Below are 26160 nucleotides of genomic sequence, written 5' to 3'. Positions count from 1 at the left end.
TGTGCTGGCAAAAAAAAAAAAGCAAATCCAGTGTGAAGCATCTGAAATCTTCCTAAATGAAGGAGTGACTTTCTTCCAAGCACGGTGCCTTGTGTCAGGAGCTGCCTGGTCTGCACTGGAGCTGTGGATGTCACTCCGGTTGTTTTCATGCCGAGTGCCCGGAGCTCCTGCAGACAAGAGTTCAGGATCGGGACTGCATAGCTGGATTCAATGTTTACTTAAGGTTGTGAGCATATGAACCTTTGCCAAAAAAAACAGTGAAGTACAAACCCTCACTGAACACAGCCAAACACAGAAAAGGCTGGGTAATACTGGTTTATGTAGCAAAGTTAATTCTTAAATGCGGGCTGTTGTGGAGGGATCCCCAGGCCAGGAGTTCCACCTGGGAAATATTTTTCTTTTTTCCTGTGTATTTTGTGTCTTTCCCCCCCACTCTCCCTTCCTTAACTTTCAGTTACATTCTTGCTGATGCTTCTTGGGGCAGTGGGGTGGGAGGGGAGGGTTTATCAAGCTTTCATACTTTTGTGCTTATTGTTGCCTTTCAAATAATATGTTAAAAATATTCAGGCCTGGGTGCAGAGTCAGAAAAATATGGGCCAGAAACACTAAGAATTGGGAGGCTGGAGACAGGAATGCCTTACTCTGACTCATTCAGGACTTCTGCTGTTCTTTAAAATGAAATAAACTACAGAAATAAGAATTTTGTTAATGAGAGCTGAGAAAACTTTTAAAATCCATGGTAAGCTAAATTTTAAAACTTAATGTTAACATTATTATCTCACAATGAGGCAAAAATTTGAAAAACATGTCTTTTGATCATATCAGGTAAAGTATAAATCTTTGCTTGGGCTGTGTACTGCAAGTTTTTATCCCTGAGATAGGTCAATCAATGGCCCAAGACATTAGTATGTGAAAAAATTATGCAGTTCAACTGTAGTTTTAATACAGTTGTGTGTGTATCTGCTCATTCTCATGCAGTGACACATTTTTGGTAAGAGTTTAAAAGGACAATCTAAAAATGAATTTGAGTAAACAGTCGGGTATTTCCTAAGAGCCACTTTGAATGCAAGACTGAAGTTTTGTAACCAAAATGTCATCCTCTACTGACAATTTACCTTTTGTGTGGCATAAACCAAGTAGGGAAAACAATTCTTATCTCTATTCTCTGCTCCTGTTGTTTTTGCACGTGTGTTATGGAGATTGTTTACTGAGATTGAGTTCTTAATTGGGTTCTGGTGATGGTTGTTCATATTTATTGGCGTATGAGGTCCAAGCTGTGTCCTGACTGTCTGGAGACAGTAATGGGTTTTTCTTTAGTATCTTTTTAGCATTCTTCAGTATCTCTTTATTATAGTATTAATATAGTATTAATATAACATAATATAATATAATATAATATAATATAATATAATATAATATAATATAATATAATATAATATAATATAATATAATATAGTTTTAATAATGCAATTTGTTCAGCCTTCTGAGTCAATGGAGTTAGATACCCATCATTCCCATATGTTAGGGAATGCATATGATAAAGCACAACAGAAGTCACAGAATCACAGAGTATCCTGAGTTGTGAGGGACCCACAGGGATCATCAAGTCTGAGTGAATCCCATACAGGGATCAAACCCACAACCTTGGTGTTATTAGCACCATGCTCTAACCCTCTGAGTTAAAGTCAGTGGAATTGTAGGGAAGATTAGTGGTTTGGAGTTGCCATTAGTGAAAAAAAATGATAGTTTCTCTTAGAAATGGATAACATTCCTGTCACTTTGATGATAGGCTTTCATTTATCCATTGGTCTCTTCAAGATACTTTGTGAGGGGATGTTTCATTCATGGAATGTTAAGGGTTGAAAGGAACCTTAAGGACCATCTTGTCCCAGCTCCCCCTGCCATGGGCTGGGACACTTCCCACTAGATCAGGTTGCTCGAGGAATTGTCCAGCCTGGCCTTTAGCACTGCCAGGGTTGGGGAATCCACAGCCTCCCTGGGCAACCTGTTCCAATATCTCACCACTCTATTTCTTTCTAATATCCAGCCTAAACTTCCCCTCTATCAGTCTGTACCCATCACTCCTTGTCCTGTCACTACAAATCCTCATGAAAGGTCCCTCTCCATCTTCCCTGTAGGCTCCTTTCAGATACTGGAAGGTTGCAATGAGGTCTTCACACAACTTTCTCTTCACCAGGCAGGATGTTAAATCCTCTCTGTAAAAGTCAGTTGTGCTACAACAGTTACATCTGTGTAGTTGAAATGGTTACATTCCCCTTGCGCACACATGGGAAGAGCAGGAAGATGTGTCACACTCTGGTAAGGAAGGTGTGTTGTTACATGGTATCAAGGAACTGAGTAATAAATTCAAAGTTTTGTTTCCTTACAAAATACTGGGACTGGTTGGGAAGCAACAATATGCTATTATAAAATTTATATATAAGGAAGAGATGCCATTTACTGAAACCCATTAAACAACAACAGAAATGAGCAGAGGTTGTATTTGTTGATTTTAAAAGTTATAAAGATATTAAAGATTATGTAGTCACAATCTTCTGCAGCTAGTAAAAGAAGTAAACCCACAGCACGTTGACCCATGTAAGTAGGAGGTCTACTTTGCTATTTCAAGTTTTTGACTTAGTTTTAGGTATTACTGAATATCATAAGACATATAAATCAAGCCTCCTTGCAGCTTCAGAAATTCTGGGCCCTTTCCTATTTGGGAAAGGGTAAAAGTTCAGTTTGTTGCAGACTGGCATGCATTTTGTAACAGAAATGTGCTGATGTGCCCAAAGTGCTGCAGTGGGTGATTTCAGAGGAGGCTTTTGGCAGGAGCTTGAAATGTTGCAGCCGTTCTCTCTGCTGAGACTGTTCAGCGCACTTGAGCTTCCCAGCTGCCTGAGCTCAGCCAGTTCACCTGTTCCTTCATATTCCTTGGGTTGCACATAAATGATTGACTGAATCAGGCTGAAATCCTGCAGATCTGGGGAATCCCCTTGGAGGTTCTGTGCCTGCAGGTGACAAGACTCTGGATATGCAGTACAGAGTTCTGGGAAGGCTCAGCAGGCTCACATGTGTAAATCTGCTGCAGCTGACTTGTTAATAATTACTCCTGCCTTCCCAATATGCTTGTGTCTTACAGTTGGGTTACCTACCTCAGCTGCAGTCCTTTCCTGCCTTAGCCAGGGAGAGAACAATAAATACAATACTCTGACAGACACTGTGGATACTCTTGAATTTGGCTTCTCTCTACCTCAGAAAAAGCATGTGTCATGTTAGAATTGTTCTGATGTATCATGGCTTTGTTAGATCTGCTCTGATACTCTGCCTTCAGCAGTGACAAACACCTGGTGCTCTCTAGCAAGCAGTGCCTCAATGGCCTTGTTTGTCCCGTGTTCTGAGTTGTTGTCACATGGAGTCTGCCTCGGGACCTTCAGGCAGTTGGCTTATACATTGGGACAGGAGATTTAATTAACCTCATTACAGTTGGAGCTGGCATTCAATACAAACATTATTAATGGTCATAAAAGTTACCCAACCTTTTTAAAATTCCAGTCACACTGTTTGACTCTCTGACCTCCTGTGAAAGTGACTTGTGCAGCCTGCCTGTGTGTGTGGCCGGAGGAATAACTGGGATAGCATCCTTAAACCAGAAACACAGGCTCTGTCTTCAGAGATGTGAGCTTCACTTCTCATTAGAGGAGCATTTAACATGTAATGAGTTTATATCTGATCAGAAATTATTATTAATTATTTGTGCTGCACCATTCTTTCAGCATCAGGAAAAGCCATCACACGTATTCACATGAGTGGTTTACACAAGTCAGTCCCCTCCCAAGCAGTGCCATGGGTAAGCAACAGAACCACAGAGCAGGTAAAGGAGCCAGATGGCCAGTGAGACAAAGGGAATGGGCCCAGGTGGTACAGCAGAGAGGAGGAACTGCAAACAGGATTAGCTCAGCCAATCCTGTATACATTGCAGTTTGTTTGCTTCTCAGGGAAAACTTGTGAACAGAGTCTGCACAGAATTGTTAAGGCTGGAAGAAAGCTTTAAGATCAGCAAGTCTACCCAGCACCACACTCACCATTAAACCATGTTCTCAAGTACCATTCCCCAGGGGCTTTATAACCCTTTCCATGAAAAAATTTCCTAAAATCCAGTCTGAACCTCTCCTGGTGCAATGTGAGGCCATTTCCTCTCATCCTGCCACTTGTTACCCAGAAGAGACCGAGCCCCACCTCACTGTGACCTCCTGACAGGAGCTGTAGAGAGTGAGAAGGTCCCCCCTGAGCCTCTTTTTCTCCAGACTGAGCCCCCACAGCTCCATCAGCTGCTCCTCACCAGTCTTGTGCTTCAGGCCCATTCCCAGCTCAGTTGCTCTTCTCTGGACACACTTCAGCAAAGTCTTTCTGGTCATGACAGGCCCAAAACTGCACTCAGGGTCTGAGATGTGATTGAATCAGACTCTGGAAGTGTGTATGCTTTGTGTGTATGTGTGTTTGTGCAGGTACATTTTGCTATCAAGGCATGTCTCTGTGTCTGTATATACACATACACATATATATATATACATGTGTGTGTGTTTTTTGTGAATAATTTGCAACCAGGGTATGATTAATAAAATAAATTGCAGCTCTAGTCTCCATGACATCAGAAAATACATGAGGTTAATTGTGACTTTGATGTGTAGTGAGCTGGTGCAGCTAATCCTTGTTATGCCACTGGGATAAACTTGAAAACAGATTACCCACAGGTTCTATTCTTACAGCATAGTGGAACAACTTCCTTTTAGGTATTACTAATAAATAAAAATAAATTCCTTTTTCCATGCATGCCCACCATTTGATTTGTTTTTAAATCAGTCAGTCAATCTTTAAATCGAGTTACCTGGAGCTCCGGAGCCCTGTACACTTTCCCAGTATGCAGCAGGTGGCACTATTGGAGTGGCATGGTTGTGTTTGCCTGATGCTGACACCTTAGAGATCTCCATTTGGGTTGCTCTAGTTTGCAGAGGAGTATAAGCAGCCAAGCCATTTCCTAGCACTGGCACATGTATCTCTGAACAGCACCACAGGTTCTGAAAATTTATTGCCGTGATTAGGTTTGTGACAAAACTCATTCTTTTTTAATTGAACAAATTCCTGATCAAAACATCATTTAAGTGGTTTTCACTTGATTATCCACTGAGGTCTGAAGTGCCCTATTTCCCTTAAGGCTTTTCTTCCATCACAATGGAACCAATTCTTCATTTCCTTGAGGCAAAACAAAATTTGAAATACTTCATAGTCCAAAAGCTGTGTCTTTAGAACCTGAAGTAGATGTTTACTGCCCTTGACCTTGGTTGCAAAATCTCATTTAAAAAGATGCCACTAATTTTATCTCAGACTAATTAATTTGTGTGTAGTAAATTAGTTTTTTATTAAAAATTGTTTGGAGGACCTTTTAGGAATAATTGTTGATTTAAAGATAATTAAAAATGCTCATAATTGTTAACTGACTGAATGCACTTCCTGTAACACTGGGTTTTACTGCACATCTGAGACTAGAGGTATATTATTCATGATATTCGTGTGCTGAATTATAGACATGTTCAGCACTGTTCATGGAGGTTAAAAAGACAGAATACAAATGTCTGTACATTTTAACTGGCACTGAGAAGGAAAATCAAAGTTACTGTGCTAATCCCCTTTCTCTTGCTTTCTATAGTACTTTCTAAATTTTTATTGAAGTGCAGTCCTGAAGTGTAAGAAAGTGACTATTTTATTGTTAGAAAATGGAATGGCACAAAGAAAGATAGAAACAAGGTGGCTGCTATTATTTGGATTCCAGGCAGTATTAGTAGAATCAATAGTAATTGTTTACTTTTTAGTGAGATTTTTGATAAGAGCACACACATTTCTATTGTTTGAAAGCACAACCTTAAAGCATGCCCCAGCTACAGAGTGTTGTGAGTAGAGCACAGGACTTTCTGATGGCACAAGATTATTTCTGGTGCTCTTTGCATGTCCTTGCTAATGGGGTGAAGGATCCTATGGTGGAAGTGTTCAAAATGATCTTGAGATGTTTCCTCTGTCTGATCTTTCCTGTGCTTTCAGACCTAAAGGATTCAAGTATTTTAAAGGATTCAGGTATTTTAAACCTGCCCTTCAGGTCCCTCTGAAAGGTTGGTGAGCTTGGGTTGCATGTAGTCCCTCTTCCCATTTCCTTGACAGGATTCTAAATACCCATTTTACTCCTTGTGCCCTTAGGTAAATATAATTATGTACTGTGTGTAAGTAGGTATATCCCAAATATCTTTGATCCTGCACTCTTGTCTGGATGTCTCTAAAGCTTAAATCAAGCACTCCAAGTCAGCACTGAGGGTTTCATACCAAATATCTTGTGCTTTACATGCTTTTACCAAGAAAGGTTGGACCAGCTGATCCTTGAGGTCCCTTCTAGCCTGGTATCCTGTGATTCTATGATTCACTCACTCATCTGGCTTTGTGGGTGTCAGGAGCTTGGTGCTATCCAGTCTCCTCTGCAGAACCACATTCTTTGTTGTTTTTTCTTTTTGTGGATGGTAAATGTGGTCAAACAGAAATTACTGTGTTCCTGCATGTTAAATTCAGTGCTGCTCTTGAGGAGCTAAATGCAGCAGATGTCCTGTATGTGTTTTTTGTGCCTGACATAAGCAGCATTTAAAAACCTCAGTTTTTCTGTCTTGACTTGCTGAGGATTAAATCCTATTCCTTTGGAGTGTTAGTTGCTACAAAAACTAAACTGAAATGTGCTTTATTAGAAAGCTGCTCCCTCTGTTGGTTGTCTCATTGATAGAACTGGAATCTCTCCTGGGCAAACAAACAGCCTCCAAAACTGAGGGTCAGGAATTTTTCATTTTGCAGCTCTGCTATCCTTGCCCACCAAGAATTTCTGAAATTACCTTTTAGAAGTGAAAATGTTCAGAGGCAAGTCTAAGAAGAAATTGAACCTATTTACCAGTTAGAGATTTTAAACAAATGAACTTTGGACATCTTCCCTCACAGTTCCCCTGGCCTCCTTCTTTTCTGTACCAACTACTTTTCTGACTGTTTCCTATCCATGGAGTTATGAAGGCTACAGTTCTGGGAGGTGACAACAGCCTGTGATTATTTGTTCTGCCAGAAGACATAACAGCCGTATAGGAATTCTGTGAGGATTTCAAGCAGGGTCTAAAACAAATTGTGTAAGCGATGTAACTTTTCACCTAAAAATCCACCTTGATTTTTCCACCTAAAAGCTACAGGATTTTGATTGCAAGATTTTAGGTCTGTCCAGGATGGTGCTGAAAAGAGGTTTGTCCCTTATTAGTGTCCAATTCGGGCATTGTTTGAGTAGGAATGAGTTTATCTTTGATTGCTTTTAATCAATAACATGTACTTATCTGTAAGTGAAGTTTGATAAGAATCAAATACAGCATGAAAGAACTGGTTAATGTCTTGTTAATGAAAAGTTTTATCTGGATGACACCATCTGGCTTCTGATATATTTGCTTTTGAGCACCAGAACACAAACCACTTTAGTATTCACCTTCAAGAAGCACTGCTGGGTGCATAAGTTAATTTTAATAAGCCTTGCAAATGGCTGTAGTTAGGATAGTCCTCCAAAGAGGATGGTTAAGTACTGTTACTATTGTTGGAATGAATGTGGACTTGAAGCCTGTGCAGAGGAGGAAAGTGTCCTAAAAATAATTTGTTATTCAGAAGCATCCTTCACTTCCATGCAAAAATCTCATGAGGACTTTCTACTGCACTTCATAATCACTGATAGCCTAATTGAGTCAAGGAAATTACAACTGTAAAACTAGAGTATATAAACTAGAGTATGTAAAACCAGATACAATTCCACAGTGCCTGATTCAGTACCCACTGAAGTCAAAACATCTTCTGATTAATTCAAGAGAAGTGAAATTGGATGATTGTATGCTCATGATCAAATGAAAGCTGCAAACTGACCAATACCCATGAACCTGATGGTATAGTAGAGATTGTGTATTGAGCCATCATTTAAACTCTTTTCTTGTACCCATTTTTTGTGTGCTTGTGTGTGTTTTTATATGGAATCCTGCACCAATTCCTCATGAGTTCTCTGTAACGGGCCTTAACTGGTTAATGCAGTACCACACCTGGCATATTGAATATGCACATGTCAAAAAATTAACTCAGCTAGTAAGTTTGTGGAGTAATTACTGTACTTAAATAATCAACATTTTTAGTCTCTATACAATGACTGTGCTTTGGGCTTCCTCTTGTGGAATTCATTTACAGGGATTTCACTGGATCTTTGATTGTGCTTTTATGGAACCACAGAGCGGGTCAGATTGGAAGGGGGCACAGTGGGTTATCCTGGCCTACATCGCTGATCAAGGGTTGTCCTAGGGCACATTGCATGGAATTGTGTTCAGATGGTCCTGAAACGTCTCCAGTGAGGGACATTCCAAAACTCTACAGCCTCTCTGGGCAGCCAGCACAGCAACAAAGTTCTTGCTCACACTCCCCTGTTCACGTCACAGCCAGTAAAAAAACAGCCACCTCAATCCATTTAAACATTGAGTTCTTATTCTTACAGAGTGAAGACTTTCCACTGCTTTTGGAGGTATGGACAAACATAATGGTTACCACAAGATCACGTGCAAAAATAACTTCAACAGATAAGCACATATTTAGGGAAACAAAAACATTATTGGTATTATAATGCCATCTCAATAAAAAGAACAGAAACTTCATCTTTTATTTTATGGTACTGTGGTATTTTATATTTTCAGTACTTGGTTAAACATTGCTGGAGATTTTGTGATAAGAGTGCTTGCAATGCCAAATAGAAAGGGAATGACCTTTAGGGCAATGCCATTGTTCAGATATTGTTCTAGCAGGTAGGTCCAGTGCTCAGGCTGAGACTATTTCTTTTTTAAACGTGATGTGTTAATGTGTTACTGTTGTGTTACTTGGAGCTTAACATTGTAAACATCTCCTTCCTCATTAGCAGCAGTGCACGTGACTCAGGTTTCTTGGCAAAAAAGGTTGGCTTGCATCTGACCCAGCTTACTATGCTTTGTGTTTCTGAGGGTAATTAAAGGGCCACAAGATTTCTTATTGGGTAAAGGATAACTGGGCTGGCAGAGTTAACAATGCTTGTACTGACACGGGCGGCTGTGGTTTATTGCATGTTTGTAACTTAAGTCTCTATTTGCAGTACCCATACCTGTCCCATTGCTTCTGCTGGGCCCACCTATGCAATGTGGAATACCTGCTTGGGGCTTAGAAACATTTGGCTGCCTGCTACTTAAAATAACTAGTTAGGTGCCCAAAATCTACTTTTGGGAGCAGGAGGATTGTTAGCTTTGTAGCTGCCCGTGTGTTTCCTGTGGAGGTGTGAGTCCTTCCACATCCCATTAAATTATGTAGCTGGTATAAATCAGGTTAGCTGGACTGCTGTCAATACAGTCACCCTAATTTAGAGCAAGGGTCTGGTCCATCTCCTCTCTAGTTGGCATGTCTCAGATGATGTGGTGAAAATGAAGCCTGGAATTTAGGCTGTCACTGTTTTCCAAGGAGTTCCCCAGTGCAAAGCTGAAGAGGGTGTTTAAATCTAAGTTCATATCAGGGAGCAGCTGAGATCAGAGGCAGGTTTTGATACTGGAACTGAGAATAAAAAGTGAAAAATCTCAGCGTGTAGGAATGTGGGATACAGTTAATTTGTGTTTTGCAATGAATTGCTATAATAAATGTGCAGCTGCAGTTAACTGGCAGTGGGGTAAGAAAAAATAGCTTTAATTGGCACCCTAGTTGTAACTTATCTAAACAGCCAGGGGCCCAGGAAAGCATGGAAGTATTGCTTCTCCATCAGGTCAGAAAATAGTTACTAGGAAAAGGGGAATAAACTTGCTTTTCCCTTTACTCTGCTCCACGTGTCTTGAGTGATTAATCTGTGCTTTGCCTCGAGCTGTTAATCTGCAGTGGTGACATTTCAATTATAAACGGCATTTTGTCCATCCCCTCTGGAAATTCTGGATTTGTCAGTGCTAAAACCTCACCAGTACATGAATGCAGCTTCACTGATAAATGCACAACTACACCTTCTTTGCTTTCAGGAGACATTTTTGGAGGCTATGGTGTGAATTTGAGTCCAGAAAGAACAGCAGCAATGCACATTTTCCATACTCAAACAATACATTTGAGACAACGCTGCCTTGATGAAAAGATGGGCAACAGAATGACCGGGTGAAACATTGATTCTACAAACTTCCTTACTTTCTTTTGAGAAACCTGAACAGTGAAAGTAGCAACAAAAACATTCCCACTTTGTCCTTCAGTGGATTCTCCTCCTGAATTGTCTTGGCCCTTTATTCCTAATGAAGATTGTTAATACAAGGGAGGTTATTCCAGTCCCAGCTTTTCTGTGCTGTTTAAGTCAAGTTATTTCTTGTTTTTTTGATATTGTTCTGACCTAATTGCTGAAGAATAGAACTAATTCTTACATCCTCACAGGATTGCTTTTTTACTTATAAACTCTGGTTCCCTTTCTACTAGCCAATACCTCCTTTGAAAAAATTAAAATCCACTCATTTTTCTTTTTGAGAAGTATTAATCATTCTTTCATTCAGATTTACATTTCTTGTTGTTTTTTCAAATCTTTTGAATATTGCAGTGTTTCCATCCTCAGCCTTTGAATCTGTGACTGTTTACAGGGACTGTGCAGCCAATGAAAGGGCTGAGCAAACCTCTCCTCTCTGGCTCACCAGCCACATTCTGCATTAATAAAAAACCCAGCCTCTGTGTGTTATTTGATCCTTTGTTTTCTGGTATAAATTACACTGAGGAAACAGTTCTTGGTAACATTTCAAAATTATTATTTCCTTCACAGCCTCTGGTTAAGTGAGACCTTTGTTCAGGACAGGTTCATCCAGCATGAGCTCTTCAGGGGCAGGCAAATTCCACCACTACCTTGTGGCCATTGTTCAAAAGCTTGTTCTTTATAATAATATAGAAATATTGTAAGTATAAATCTATGCGTGTTAAGCTTTGAGAAATCACTGGATATATTTTTAAATGCTCAGTCTATGACAAAATTTGGTAATATTTTATACTTAGAATCACAGAATGTTCTGAGTTGGAAGAGACCCACATGGATCATCAAGTCCAACTCTTAAGGGAATGGCCCATACAGGGATCAAAGCCACAACCTTGGCATTATTAGCACCATGTTCTGACCAACTGAGCTATCTCAAATTAAGTGTTTGTACTGTAAAAATATTTTAAGATCCTGGGCATGCAAAGCCTATTTGACTTCATTAAGGCTCTGCTGAGATACTGCCTTGATTGCAGAATGGAAGTGTATTTTAGATGAGTCTTCTTTCGATTAAGGAACACCACTTTGCTTGTCACAGGCAGATAATGCAAAACCCTAAAACCTCCCCAACCCTCCCAAGTGAAAAAAGGCAAACTAGAAAACAATAATTCAGCCAAAGTAACAATAGTGGGGTTTTTATTGGAATGCTGTGAGTGTTTGTGCTGATTAGAGTGTGATACCACAACAGGGCTGTGGGACAGCAATTGCAATAACACTATATTATAATTTAAATAATTCCTTGGTTCTGTGGTTTGAGGTTGCTGATTTTGATTTGGTTCTGGACCCTGGGTGGCTCCTGCATGGCAGCTCTGGTGTTCTCTCACTGGCCTGGGTGCTGCCCCTGGGTTTCCCTGTGTGAGGGTGCTGGTTATCCGTGCTCAGCTGCCCCATGCACCACCCTGGCACAGAGTGACCCCATCACGTCATCCCACCATCCTGATCCCAAGCCCCTCAAGATTTGAACAAGGGTCTGTGTCAAACTTTGCAGGTGTTTTTGTTTTTTTAATTGCTAACCAGTAGCTGTAGCTGGACAGTTAGGATTAAGCAGCTGCATTGTGAACTCTCTATGCTTGGCTAATCTGTTGTTTTAAGGAGCAGGGAAGACAGTCCTAAGATGAATGGGCTGGACAGGAGCCACCAAGAGTGAATTCAGCAGAACTGAGCAGAAACGGGGGGAAAAGTGATCGCAGCAGCAGGTAATCTCGACCATCAACTCATGGACCACCCATCAAAAGGGACTCAAATGCCGGGAAAAGTAATATAATTTGTAACCAATAAAAGCTGACGCCTTTGTTATAATGTATAAAGAGTGTAAAGGTTTGAAGACCTGCGCTCCAGCCTTTTGTGGGTTACCACCCGCTCCTTGCTTTGCTCAGTCGGGAATGAAGGGACAGCATCACCTCGGCCCGGTGTGCGAACTGGGGCTGCGCAGCGGGGATCGGGCTGTGTTCGGGACAATCCCACCGCAACATCACATCAGCATGGCCTCGATCCTTCATCACATCACCCCCCGAGCTCTAACGGGCCGTGATCGGGACAATCCCACAGCAACATCACATCACCATGGCCTCGATCCTTCATCACATCACCCCCGAGCTCTGCCCGGCCCCTCCAAGCGAGGGATGGAGCTCTCGTCCCGCTCCCTGCCCCCTGAGCACTCATTAACCTCGGGACAATCCCACCGCAGAATCACATCACCATGGCTTCAATCCATCCACCACATTAACCCCCGAGCTCTTCCCGGCCCCTCCAAGCGAGGGATGGAGCTCTCGTCCCTCTCCCTGCCCCCTGAGCACTCATTAACCGCGGTGCCGCCGCTCGGCGGGGCCGGGCCGGCGGCTCCTGCCCCGGGAGGGAGGCCGGGCCAGCAGAGCCGCCTCCTTCCCGCTCCCTGCCCCGGCTGAGGGCCAGGGCCGTGCCGTGCCATGGCCGCTCCCTGCTACCTGGGCTGGGATTTCAGCACGCAGCAGGTACCGCGCCACCTCCCCCGCCTCTCCTCTCCCTCGGCCCGCGGCGGGGCCGGGGCTGGGGCTGCCCTTCCCTTCCCTTCCCTTCCCTTCCCTTCCCTTCCCTTCCCTTCCCTTCCCTTCCCTTCCCTTCCCTTCCCTTCCCGCTGCGGGGCTGCGCTGCCCGGTTCGGCTCCGAACGCGGGCCGGAGCTCCCCCGGAGGGATGAGCAGGGGATGGCGCCGCCGCCGCTGCCGAGCCAGACCGCGGCCAGGCCTTCCCTCTCTCGCCGCTTCCGTCCCCTCCCCGCGCCTTCCGTCCCCGCTCTCCTCCTTCCCAAGGCGGGTTGGGTTTCCCGGGCGGGGCTGCTCGCGGTTCCCGGGCCCGGCCGGGGCTGCGGGGAGCGGAGCGGGGCGGTGCTCCCTGCCCCGGTTCTCCCTGCCCGGTTCTCCCTGCCCGGATTCTCCCTGTCCCGGTTCTCCCTGCCCGGCGCTCCCTGCCCCGGTTTTCCCTGCCCGGTTCTCCCTGCCCGGTTCTCCCTGCCCCGGTTCTCCCTGCCCGGTTCTCCCTGCCCCGGTTCTCCCTGCCCCGGGCTCGCAGCCGCTGCAGCCTCACACGGCCGGTGCCAAATTATTCACGGAATTACACAATGTTGTGGAGTCTCCGTCGCTGGAGACAGTCGATGTCTACTCAGAATCCTCCTAAAGCAAGGAGGTTAGACCGGATGATCCGCTGTGGTCCCTCCAACCTGACCCATTCTGTGAGTCTGTGGAAGGGACCTCTGGAGATCATCCAGTTCAGACCTCCTGCCAAGGCAGGGTGACCTGGACACAGGAATATGCCCAAGTGGGTTTGGAATGTCTCCAGAAAGGGAGACTCCGTGTCCTCCCTGAGCATCCTGTTCCAGTGCTCTGCCAGAGTCAATGTAACAAAGTTCTTCCTCATTTTGAAGCAGAACTTCCTGTGTTTTATCTTATGGCTGTAATAATTCTGAGTGATTTGTGTGTTTTAAGATGTCTGTGGCCTGCACGCAGTGCATATACCTGGTTGTTCTCATATCCCCTTCACCTTCATCCCTTTCCATTTGCCCCATCTGCAGCAGTGGGTTATATATCTAAATGTGTCCTGCTTCCCCATCCTGCTAAGGATGGGTTAAATCCTGGAGAACTGTGGTCCTTCTTTATATGCAGGCTGCATATAGACCCCTCTGCCTGCTGCTGTAGGAGCTGGGATTTGCACCCTAACCCAGCTTCCCAGTGTCTTTGTGTGAATCAAGACTGAACCTGGATGCTCAGGTTTCTGCTTGAAATTCTGATCTGTCAGCACAGCCAGGTATTGCTGCCCTGTGAATAGAAACTCTGCCCAAGTTGTGCAGAGACCTGAACATGTTAAAAATAGGTGTTCGAGCATAAATCACCATTATGGTTGTGCTGAAGTTTGGGAGCTTGAAAAGACACATCCAGGTTAGGTTGATCAAGTGTTTTTATGGGGACAAGCTGCAAGCAGAGAGCCAATTAAGCTGCAGTGGGTCAGAGCCATTTTTAAGCAAGTGCAGGTTGGTAATGAGTTGTGCCAGGGCATAGATAATGGCTCTACAGTGCTGTGGTAAAAATGGGGTTGGCCTTGTTATTTGAACGCAGCTCCTTGAGATGACAGGATTGTAGGTTCTTTTTAAAATCAGCTCCTTTAGCAGCAGCTTGCACTCTCCCCCTGGTTGAAATAGGCACAGAATGTGAGCTGCTTCTTGCTTTTCTTCTCAGCTCTTACTGTATTTCTGCAGAGCTAGGTGAACTTAAGTGAAGATAGATGAGGAAAGGTTGTGGTACCCTTCTAATTCCTGCTTACAAGAAGGCTCAGCTTTATGGAGTTGGGGATGTTGCTTTCTGTGGCATTAGCTCAAAATACACTTGTATAATGCCCTCTGAGCTTTTCCAAATGGGCAGAATTTAATTTGCTCACCATCTGGGGAGCAGGAAAGGTGTTCAAGGTAGCCTAAAGGGTCTGTGAGGTTCCTTGGTAAGATAAGGCAAAAAAAAAAAAAAAAAAAAAGGAGGTGACAACAAAAAGAAGGTGTATGACATCTTTAAGATACTGTATTCTTTGGAGGAATTGGAAAAGCTGGCTACTGTGATGCAAGCTATGAGCCTGGTAACATGTTTGCCATTCTTTAACACATGCCTGTAGCCCAATCTTGTGAGTTACAGGAGAAAGAAAATACAAACAAACAAACCCACGTGTTGCTGAATAGGTAACATTCTGGAAATTCTCATAACTTGTTTCATGTAAAATTATGCCCTACTTTCAGTGAGTTGTATGATTTGGGGTGATTTTTTTTTTGTTCATTTTGTCTGTGGGAATTAAATTATTATAAATGAGTCATCAGTGCTATTCAATTATTGCTAGATTTTGTTAACTTCCTGTTTTATATCTTCCAGTTGAAAGTCATTGCTATTGATGAACAGCTGAGGGTCATTTATGAAGATAATGTTCATTTTGATAAGGACCTTCCGGAATTTAAGTAAGGCTTTTTATATTTTATATTTTATATTTTACTTGGATAATGTAATTTAAAGCTTTGGAGATTGAGGTGAGGGGACTGTTGCCCTATTTGGTCTCACTGATATTTATGGAGGCACAGAAAAAGTCATGCTATGTTCATGTTTCCCACTCTGCAAGGGTAGTACATGCTCTTGCCTTCCTTAAATGTAAATGTAACAAGAGCTCCCAAAAGGAGATAAATTAGAAAATATACTCCAAAATATTACATATAAATAAACCATTCTTTTTCTTTTGGAACTCCAGACTTGTGGACATGACTGGGTGGGATGCTCTCAGAACAGCATGTAAATTGCATGAGGGGAACATCTAAAAGGCATTTGGACATAAATTCAGTTGTTAAGGTGTGGGATGACAGTATTTGCTTACTTACATGATAGACTAGAATTGACAAATGTCATCCTCCAGTCACAAGTTTCAATAAAACACATTTATTTACTTGATGAATTGAACTTCATCTTTGAGGTTCAAGTCACTAATTGTGACAGAAATAATTATGAATCACATGCAGCCTATGAGCAATATCAGCAATGGATTCTATCACAGATCTTTATGATCAGGGCCTTTCCTTAAAAATCACTTATTTTGCAATTATGTCAAACATGTCACCTCCTAGGAGCTGGCTTTTACTTTTCCCTGTTTCAAACACTGATCCTTGCTCTTAACATAAAAGCATTGCAAATTCTCTTTGGTCATTATAAACTTGAAGAACTCTACTTGGCAGGGAAAAAAAAAATTGCTGAATTTACCAAGAGAAAATCCTGTTTTTCTGTAGGACTCAAGGTGGAGTCTACATTCACAGTGACAGACTGACAGTCACTTCACCAGTGCTTATGTGGGTCAAGGTATGAACAAACTTTATATGGATCAACTTTTTCCTTGCTGTGAAAGTTTTTTGTGAGCAATAGTGGAACCTATCACTCAAATCAAAATAGTTCTTTTGCTTACATTCTGTTTCTTTGAAGTGTTGTTCTGTGTCTTTGGTATGCAAATAGTAATGCTATCAACAAACATAGTAGAAATTGCTAACATTTTGATGGGTTTTTTGTTTGTTTCTTCACTTTCTACTATTATAGCATTCTACATGTGAGAGATTCTTTTCTGACTTTCCTTCACTTGAAAAAAAACCTATTTTTTCCCCCTCATACACAACTGGGACAGCTGTCACTTTGCCTTCCTTGAATCTGTGTTTTTGTAGCACCCATATTACTTAAACTATTTAATTGAGAACAAGTTCTGCTTGTCAATTGATGTTGCAGCTGGCAAGTGGTGAAAGGGCAATTTATTCACTGGTTCCCAGTAACTTTGACTGATGTTTATTTTGAAGTACAGCATTTTTAAAAATCTTAAAATAAAGCCTTTCTTACTTCCGTGCAGATTTTGCAATATTTATGTGTAGGCACAGAGTTTGGGGTAATTGGGAGTGGGGCTGTGGCTGAGCCTCATCCCCAATGGGCACAGCTGTGAAAAGCAGGTGAGCAGCATTGACAGCAATGAGCCATGGAGAGCTCAGGTGTGCTAATCACCAAAAGGAGCAGAGGGCACACAGGTGCAGTGCATCAGAATCAGGGGTATAAAAGGTCGGGCTGCAGAACAAGAAGGGTAGATGCCTGCAGACTTCTGAGGTGGGAGGATGGTGCTCTGTGTGGGCAGACAGCTGAAGCCTTCTGATGTGGTAAGGTGTTGTTGAGCACGGAATTTAAAGCCTTCTGGAATTGTGTGGTGATGCTCTGTGTGTCCTGGCCATCTCAACTGTGACACTTATATGATACTCTGTAAATTTTTCCTACTAGAGGGATTTGAATAGTTAAAATATTAGAAAGGTCACCGAACCCCCAGCTGGTGATCCACAGTAGATGACAAAGGTTTGGTAAATTTGCTTGCTGTTGGTTTTTTGAACCATAATGAAGAGGCACCGTTGCGATTATTAAATTAATAATAGAATGATATAGGTATATATGATGTTGGGAAGTCTTGCAGTGGTCCATTTGTCAAGAGAGTCTGGGAAATGCTGATCTAAGTTAAATGATTTAAAGATAGATTAATTTTTTTTTTTTTGCTTTAAACTTCAGGAAAATGCGTCAAGAACAAAATTTACATAGGTGCTTGAAGTGCTAAAATCACTTGAATTATCTTTCTGTTAAAGACTCTGTGAGTTTGTTGACACTGGGATTACTGGTATTGAGGTTACCTAATATCTTGTAGGATGGGGTGCAGGGAGTACCCTATTAAGATTTCATAGATTTTTCAAAAGTAAGAACAGAAAAAATAATCTTTCTGTGTGTCTAGCACTCTTAAAGTGCTTTTCAATAAACTGGAGTTCTTTAATTTTTGCCTCTTATTTAGGATTCAAAGAGTGGATCTTTGTGATTTAGTTTCTTTAAAGATCTTATTGTTTCCCCTGTGTGACTCAACTTTTCTTTTATGGGCTCTCACTTAATAAATTAATTTATGTAGATTTTTGAAAAGTCCATAGTCATTAACTAATTTTTCATTATCTGCCAATGAACTCTTATCAGTGATGACATGAATTTACTGTTTAATTCCAGATTGTGAGTATGCATAATTTGATAGCTCGTTACTGTCATTCTTGATTCTGTTTGTTGTTGTAGGCTCTGGATGTGATCTTGGAAAAGATGAAGTCTTCAGGCTTTGACTTCTCTCAAGTCAGAGCAATGTCTGGTGCTGGCCAGGTCAGTTTGTACAAAAATGATCAATTTTACTGCATTTCTTTGACTGAGTATAAGGTTGAGTGATAAATTTAAACAATTGTATGGCAGAAGACTGTAACAGCATAAAATAATATCTAAACTTGTAAAAAATAATATCTAAACTTCTACATAAGCATCCACAGACATTCCTGAGGGGAGCTGGACACCTGAAGCACACAGAGCAGTCACTGGAAGATGGTGAGAGTGGAGGATGAGGTTTGCAGTGTAATTGATTAAATCAGCTTAGTGCAGAGCTGCTTGGCTTCATGTTGTTTTAATTCTTTGTAAATTTTGGATTTCAGCAGATCCAGGTGCTTGTGGAAAATGGGGTAGGAAAACCAGCAAGGAGCACAGTTTTGCTAAAAGCACAGCAATTTTTTGTTGGCTTGGACAGGGATCTGCACAGAAACAACAAAACCCAAATGATGCAGAAATGACAAAAATGGCTCCATGATTTAGCCTGTAGAGCATAATGCCTTTTTTTTTTTTTTTTTAATTTATTGAACCCACCCTGACATTTAGTCAGTTAGCCAGTCTCCTCCTAGTACTCCAATGAATCAACAGAGGCTTTTATAACTTTCACAGATGATATTCAGGGTGAGGACAGCACCAAAGCAACAGCTAATTCTGACATGTGAGGTTTAGGTTATTCATCTTGATGTATCTGGGACTAATTAATCAAGCCCCTTGCTTTCATCTCCGTATTCCATTGATTGCAGTTGAAAGTCTGAGCAAAGTGTCTGAAAATCAGAGCTGGTATCAAGGCTCTGTTGTGAATTCTTCAGTGGAGCACGAGTTGGGGACTGCCAAGTAACCCCACCTTACTCAAGAGAAAAAAGGGGGTGATTTCCAGGCTGCCCATATTCCCTTCATTTTGCCCCCTCCAGCAAGAGGGACAGGCTTGTAACTGATGGGTCAAGGGGCTCTGCTGCAATAGCACAGAACTAAATCTTGACTGTGGAACCCTGAGTACAGCTCAAAGAGCCCCCAGGTAAGTGTCTAATGCCATTAGCAATACACTAATTATCCCTACTAGAAAATTCTGTGATTCAAAATAATATTCTGATTTAGTGTCTGCTTTGCTCAGTCTTAAATAAGAGATTTTTTTTTTTTTGTGAGACCTTTGATTTGAAGTAGGCCATTTTTTGGTCCTGGTTTGGGGAGAGCTCTTTTTTGTTCCTTAGAATGTAAGATCAGGACTTTGATGCTTGGGAGGGCATTTCCAGCTCCTGTTTCTGTGTTTCCTACAGCAACATGGGAGTGTGTACTGGAAAAAAGGAAGCATCCAGATTTTAAAGAACGCATCACCTGAACTGCCTTTGCACCAATCACTGAAGGTAAGGTGCACAAAAGCTCTGGAGGGAGGGCTACACTGTCCTTTTTCTGATCCTCACACTTTGCTTTTCTTCCTCTTTTTTGGCTGCAAGCCCCTGCAGCATAAATGAAATGTAGTAGTTATTCCTTCAGTTGCAGGACTTTTGACATTTCATTTTCTCCTGAATGACAGTATGCTCTGCTTTAAAAGCTTACAGGAGCCAGTGGGTGTCCCAGAATCTTTCTGTGTCGGAGTAACAGCCTCTTTGTTCTTCTAGAAAATGTAATATTTTTGTTTACAATGTGTAAATATCTTACATGTTTAATATATTAACAAAAAATTTGTGGTGGGACTGCTGTACCTGAGTTTCCTTGCACGATGTGCAAATGATTTCATAAGAAAATAGATCTATTTAAAAAAGACCATTTTACACTTGCCTCTGAAAGGATAGAAGTGTAATGTAGTGTGGACTTAAAAACCTAACCAAGTACCTTGTTGACCTCAACATTTTGTATGTGTGTGATTGGTGAGCTTTGAACACAGACTTGACAAGCTTTTATTTAAAAAGAAAAACTGGGAGGACTCAGCTTTTCTCTGGAAGGCCCTTCTTCCCTTACTTCAGTGTCAGAAAGGGCAGATATATGTTGAAAGGGAGACTTTTGTGTTAAATGTGCTAAGTTATTAGTTTTGTAACTGTCTCATCTGTGCAAAACTCATGGAAATGGCATCAAAATGCTGGAATAAATGGTGTATTAAGCCTCGGTTGTATTTCCAGGTGATTGTGCCATGCATTAAGGAGAAATGTGTTGTTAGAGCTGTGGGAAGATAATCTGATGGTTTGTGAGGAGGTTCTAAAAGGGGCTGGGGTTTTGGCTGCCAGAGGATGTGAGAGGTGACAGCAGAAAGAGAATGTTGCTTCCCTCTGATGCCAAGTTTGGGTTGAACTTTTCATCCCTGGCCAACCTTGTACCCAATATCAGCTTTCTGTAATTGCTGAGAGAAAGGCAGCAGGCGTGTCAGAGAGCTGAGCTGTGAGCTGATACCTATAGCTGCTGTATTTCCTTACTCTAGCAGGGAATTCAGAGATCAGACTTGCTAATAGAGGGTGTTGTTGGTTACAGGGCTGCTTTTCAGTCAGTGACAGCCCCATCTGGATGGATTCCAGCACAGCCTCCCAGTGCAGAGCCCTGGAGAGAGCCCTGGGGGGAGCCCAGCACCTGGCCAGGGTCACTGGCTCCAGGGCCTATGAGGTGAGGAATGGATGGGGGGGAAATGCCCAGCAGAATCCTGTGCTGGAAACAATTCTGTCAGCCCAGGGAGCTGCAGCAGGTAACCATCAGCCATCACCTAGGAAAGACAGAGCTTCTGAAGGAGCTCCAACCATACTGTGCTTTGCATTAGTCTCACAAAGGGAGATACAGAAATTGCACAGTGAAATGAACCAAACACTGGAAATTCTGCTGCAGGAGGCAGTTGGAGCATTTGGCCAGGGGCTCCCAAATGCAGTGTTGGGTGGCCATGCTTAAATTCTCAGGGCCTGCTTGTCCCCCTGGCAGCATCTTGTGTGGCCACATTTCTATTGGGATGCAAACCCAGTTTGTGTTACACATTTGTTTAGGGTAAAGCCATCCTCCTATTTGTGAATCATGCTCTAGGTTACTCCTGCAATTAAAAGATTGGCCTTTTAATATTGCCTGGAGGCTGACAAGCAGCTCCTAAGAGAAGTGTTTCAGATGCTTGGGACACTGTCAAATTCACTGTCACTTGTCTCCTCTCCCTGAGTCTTCCCTCCTTGTAACTGTGACAATGAGTTCTGGAGTGAGATCAGGGCTGCCCTGCAGGCACCTCAGCCCCTGATTAATCAGAATAAGGCTTCAACCTCCCAAACTGATGTTTCTGTTTCTGAATCATCATTATGGCTGATGTTGAAATCAGACTTTGCACACCACTAACACTTTTTTTTTCACTTGTTAAATGTTAAGGTGTCAGCGTTAAAAGGTTTTTTGATTAGCTGACACAATACATGGATGAAAAATAAATATTCTTAAAGCTGTTTTTAGCCTGGGCTGGAGTATATGCTTTGAGTATGAAACTTCCTGCTTTAATTTCAATTCACCTGCCTCACAGGCAGGTACATAGATTGTGTAGCTTAAACCTTTTCAGGGATTTGAAGGCAGCATTTGAATTGTGCTGGTTCCTCTGCACAGAATAAGTGTGATTCATTCCATTGAACTGTCATTTCTGAAATGTAAATTATGGATAGTAATGTTTTTCCCCATGCCTTTTTTTCAAAAGGTGAACAAAATTCTCATAATGAGACTATGTGTTATACCCTGTTTAGTGCAGATTGCCTGCTGTGCACTGACTTTCATCATGCATCAGGCAAATTAAATATCCAAAGTGCAATGTTCTGAACTCATTACACAGAGTTAATGATTATTGACTCCATTTAGGGTTTGTGTTTCTAAGCATTTGCATTTCTTTCTCAGCGTTTTACAGGAAACCAGATAGCAAAGATTTACAGCCAGAATCCTGAGGTCTACAAGCAAACTGAGGTTGGCTTAACTTCAATTCCCTTATTGGAAAACATGGTTGAAAGTCTTTTAAAATTTATTTTGTGCAGATGTTTTTACAGACCTTTTTGCTAAAGATTATTCTGACTCTTGTGTTTGAATTCAAGATGAACATAGAACTTTAAAAATTCTGTTAAATTATTAGTGGTTAGGCAGATAAAAATCTGACATTGGTTCTACTTTGAGTGTTATACTTCTCAAGCTGGTGAATTGAGCTTTAAACTGAAGTTGTTGGGGGAGGAGAACCTCAGACCATCCCACTCCTATCAGTTTGGTGCCAGAAGGAGATGCCCAGAACTTGGAGAGGGATGGCAGGAGAGCACCTGGAGGACACCAGCAGCCAGCAAAGGCACCTTCATGGGTGGAACAGATTAAATGTCTGAGCAAACACAAATGGCAGGGGGAATAAATAGGAAATTAGGGGGTTCTGATCCTTTTGGCATCATAGGGATGCCTCCTGGAGTGTTGGAATGGTAGGATACAGGCTCTCCTAAGCTGGTTCATAGTCAAGGATCATCTCCTCCAAGCTCTGAAGTGATGCACCCCAGCTAAGATTAAGCCAGGCAAAAACATCAGGAGGGCTGTGTGGATGAACAAATTGCTCCTGGACAAACTCAGACACAAAAAAGAAGCCTACAGAAGGTAGAAATAAAGGCAATAATATAGTAATAAAGGCAGAAATACAGAGAGGCCCTCTGAGCAGTTTGGGATTAGGTCAGGGAAGCTAAAACCCTGACAAAATTAAGTCTGGTCAGGGATATCAAGGGCAAAGAGAAAAGCATTTACAGGCATGTCAGTGTTAAAAAGACTTTTGAGAAATGTAGGCCCTCTCCAAAGGAAATGGGAGACCTGGTTAGCCAGGCTGTGAAGAAGGCTGGGTACTCCAGGACTGTTTTTGCCTTGACCTTCACTGGCAGGAGTTCCAGCCACTTCACCTGAGCCACAGCAGGCAAAGGCAGGGACTGGGATGATGAAAACCACCCAGTGCAGGAGAAGATTGAGTTCAAGACCACCTAAGGAACCTGAAGTTGCACAAGGATCTGATGAAATACTTCCATAGATCCTGAGGGAACTGGTGGTGGAAGTGGCTAAGCCACTATCTGTTGTGTTTGAGAAGTTGTGGCAGTCTGGTGAAGTTCCCACTGACTGGAAAAGGAGAAACATAGACCCTGTTTTTATAAAGGGGAGTAAGGAAGACCTGGTTTTCCATTACTTCAGTTCTTGATAGCATTTTTTTTGTGTGTTTATTTTTTTAAAATCTCACCCCTGTATGAAGCAGTTCATTTCATGAGAAAGTGAATTGCAAGTTGACTCTATTTGGTTGCAGAATGCTAAATTTTTAATTTTTTTCCCCTTCTTTTCTTTTACATTCTCATTGTAACTAGAAAGGTATGAGATGAAACAACCCTGATACATTCTGGTCATAAGCTTATGACTAAATTTAGAGAGAGATATGTTACTGGGAGGGAAGTGGGACTGAGAACTGGTTAAACCAATTTCAGACTTTGAGGGCTGTTTGAACTGATGGTAACTTCTAGCAATAAAACCTATGCAAAATGCATTCAAGCACAAAACATCTCTCTGCCAGAGCTGCTCTTGGGGCCCCTCAAGGAGCACTTAACATCTTGGCAGTCCCAATGACATGTGGAAGGTGGATGTTTTTGCTCCTGTAGGTCAGCTTGCTAAACTGGCTGGCTGATTCTCAGTTTAACTTCATCCTTTTTTCCTTCCATTTCAGGCAGCTAGTGCCCACTGGGGCACCACAGAAGGTAGGCCTTTGTTACCTGAGAACAATGTGATGTATTCTCGGGGAGAGATGCACCGAGAGCAAGTGCATCATTAAATTTCCTGGCCATTGCAACCACCTCTTAGATCTCTGGCTACAGGCTGCCCTTGAATGCTGTGAAGCAGTGATTTTGTGATCATTAATAAAAACCTGTCACTTCTGGCTCACTCCACCTGTGGAGGTTTGATTCTGTTTAGTTATTGGGTGACAAGCATATTTCTTCTGAGTGAGTCACAGCACAGAATGAGGGATTTGTCTGCTTTTGTGCCAACTTTTTGGCATCAGGCAGTGCCTGATCATGCAGAAAGCCTGGTGGTGGCTGGTTAGCCTGGTAGCTCACACAGCAGATGTGAAGAGGAGGAAGGTTCATGGTGGATCAGTGTCATAGGGGGCATTTTTTGGCAGCCCTACAGCTGGATGTCGTGCAGCTGGAGCATGCCCTGAGGCAGAGCTGCAGGCAGGGGCTCAGTTCAAAGCTGTTTATTATAGTTTATTGTAGAGTAACTCCAGGGAGGTCCAGGGACTCAGCTGGAAGGAAGGCAAAGGGTCACAAAGAGATGCTAAAGGTGCTCCAAGAGCTTCTAAAAGGTTCCAGACCTGTACTACTGTGGGTGGGACAGAGCAGGGTTCTGAGCATTTCCCCTGTCATCGACACGCAGGTGGTTTTGTGTTTTTTTTTTTTTTTTTTTTTTTTTTTTCTTCTGGGGTGTGTGTGTGTTTTTTTCCTTAGAAACTGTTTCTCTTAGAAAATGAGGTTCTGTGATAGACTGAAGTGGTGGATTCATGCTAACACAGTATGATAACATACCAGGTGTGTTTTGCATGTTTCAGAAGGCAGAGCTATTAACAGCTTTTATCATGGGGTTACCTGTAGATTGCTATGTGCTGTATTCCTGTGATGGTCAGAACTGAATAATCCTGCTAGGTGTGTTTTTGTGTGCTTTCTGGGCCTAACCTTAAGCATCTATTAACATTTACTACTTCCAACTATTTTTTTGCTTTCTGCTTTCTTTGAAGTGATTACTGATGTGATTCACTACTTCTCACTGTTTTTGGTTTTTTTGCAGAGAATTTCTTTGGTCAGTAGCTTTGCAGCTTCCCTTTTCCTAGGAGCTTATGCACCCATTGATTACAGTGATGGTAAGTGTGGGCTTTTTTCATAGTAACAGTTTAATAAGGAAATTTTCCTTCCTATCCCCACATTACATAGGTGGGGGACAAGGTGTCTGGTATTTGTTTTCAATCTTTAAATTTTAATGACAAGTATATTAGATTTTAAGCTAAGTTACTTCTTTCAGTTTGATGTTTGCTATGCTCTTCTCTCCCCATCATACTGATTCCCACTTCTATCAAATGGATCCACAGAAAAGATTCTTAAATGTAATTATAGCTTTTTTTCATTATTTTGTGATGTATAAAGGAGTGGTAAGATTTTCTAGAGGCATCAGAAAGTTGTGGAATCTTAAACAAAACTTCAGAGTTCTGATATTTGTTCTTTAGTTTTGCTGGTTTAGCTCAGAAATGCACAGGATGAATATGGTGTATATTGTGATGATTTTTTTCCCCACCTAACTGGAATTTGGATCTACAACAGAAGCATATTTTCAAAATTAACCAGGAAAAACCCCATAAATGAAGCAAAATGCACTAAACTCAGTTAAAAAAATCTTCTGTATCTCTCCATTCATCATAACAAATACAAATAAGTGACAAGTCTGTCTCTCTTTTCTGTTGTGTGTTATCTTTTAAATGCTTAATGTTTAAATTGCTTTTAAATGGCAATTTAAAATGGCAATTATGAAGGAAAGCATTTTCATGGGAGCTCTGCTGTTATTTCTAAAAAACATTTCTGATTTCTGATCTGAAACTAAGAGAAGATATATTTCAGAGCTGAAAGGTTAGATAACAAGGATCTCCATGGATTTTTTGCATTATTGAGACATGGTTGACACCCCTGTGTTAAGACCAATTCATTTTTTCTCCTTTGTTATTCCATCAAATCTTGCAGGAAAAGACAGGACACCTCAATTTTAGCTAATGGACAACTTACTTGCTATCAGACCTTCCAGTTACACTTGAGACCCCAGAAATGGCAAGGCAATCCATGCTTGTTTCATACCACTTGTGAGATTATTATATCTGTTTTCTGGTCCTGTCCTTTCAGCCAAGTATTCCACAGCTGAATTTTATTTTTTGTGTCTTATTGGCAACAATAACTCCTTGGAGATTTTCACTTTGCTCCCCAGCAGGTCCAAATGCTGAGTACTTGGGCTGCTCAGCCACCTACTGTATTTCAAAGAGAGATAGTGATAGCTTTAGCTGCCTTTTCTGATAAAGAAACATATTGGTTTTATATTTTTCAATGAGAGTGCAGTGTCAATTTTGATTTGAATGTTTAAAAATTAT

General features: G+C 41.8%; 1 protein-coding gene across 1 annotated transcript in view; it reads left to right on the top strand.

Annotated features, from left to right (window-relative positions):
- Positions 1 to 12550: 12550 nt before the first annotated feature.
- Positions 12551 to 26160, top strand: part of XYLB (xylulokinase) — an 84752-nt gene continuing 71142 nt past the window's right edge. The window contains exons 1-8 of the mRNA XM_058026811.1: positions 12551 to 12837; positions 15249 to 15331; positions 16145 to 16214; positions 17982 to 18062; positions 19331 to 19417; positions 20517 to 20645; positions 21885 to 21950; positions 24822 to 24894. Of these exons, the coding sequence (XP_057882794.1) occupies positions 12793 to 12837; positions 15249 to 15331; positions 16145 to 16214; positions 17982 to 18062; positions 19331 to 19417; positions 20517 to 20645; positions 21885 to 21950; positions 24822 to 24894 (634 nt within the window). The 5' untranslated portion in view covers positions 12551 to 12792. The remainder of the gene's footprint in view (positions 12838 to 15248; positions 15332 to 16144; positions 16215 to 17981; positions 18063 to 19330; positions 19418 to 20516; positions 20646 to 21884; positions 21951 to 24821; positions 24895 to 26160) is intronic.

Source organism: Melospiza georgiana, chromosome 1, assembly GCF_028018845.1.
Source record: "Melospiza georgiana isolate bMelGeo1 chromosome 1, bMelGeo1.pri, whole genome shotgun sequence".
In the NCBI taxonomy this organism is placed as follows: Eukaryota; Metazoa; Chordata; class Aves; order Passeriformes; family Passerellidae; genus Melospiza; species Melospiza georgiana.
This window is presented reverse-complemented; position numbering and strand designations above follow the sequence as displayed.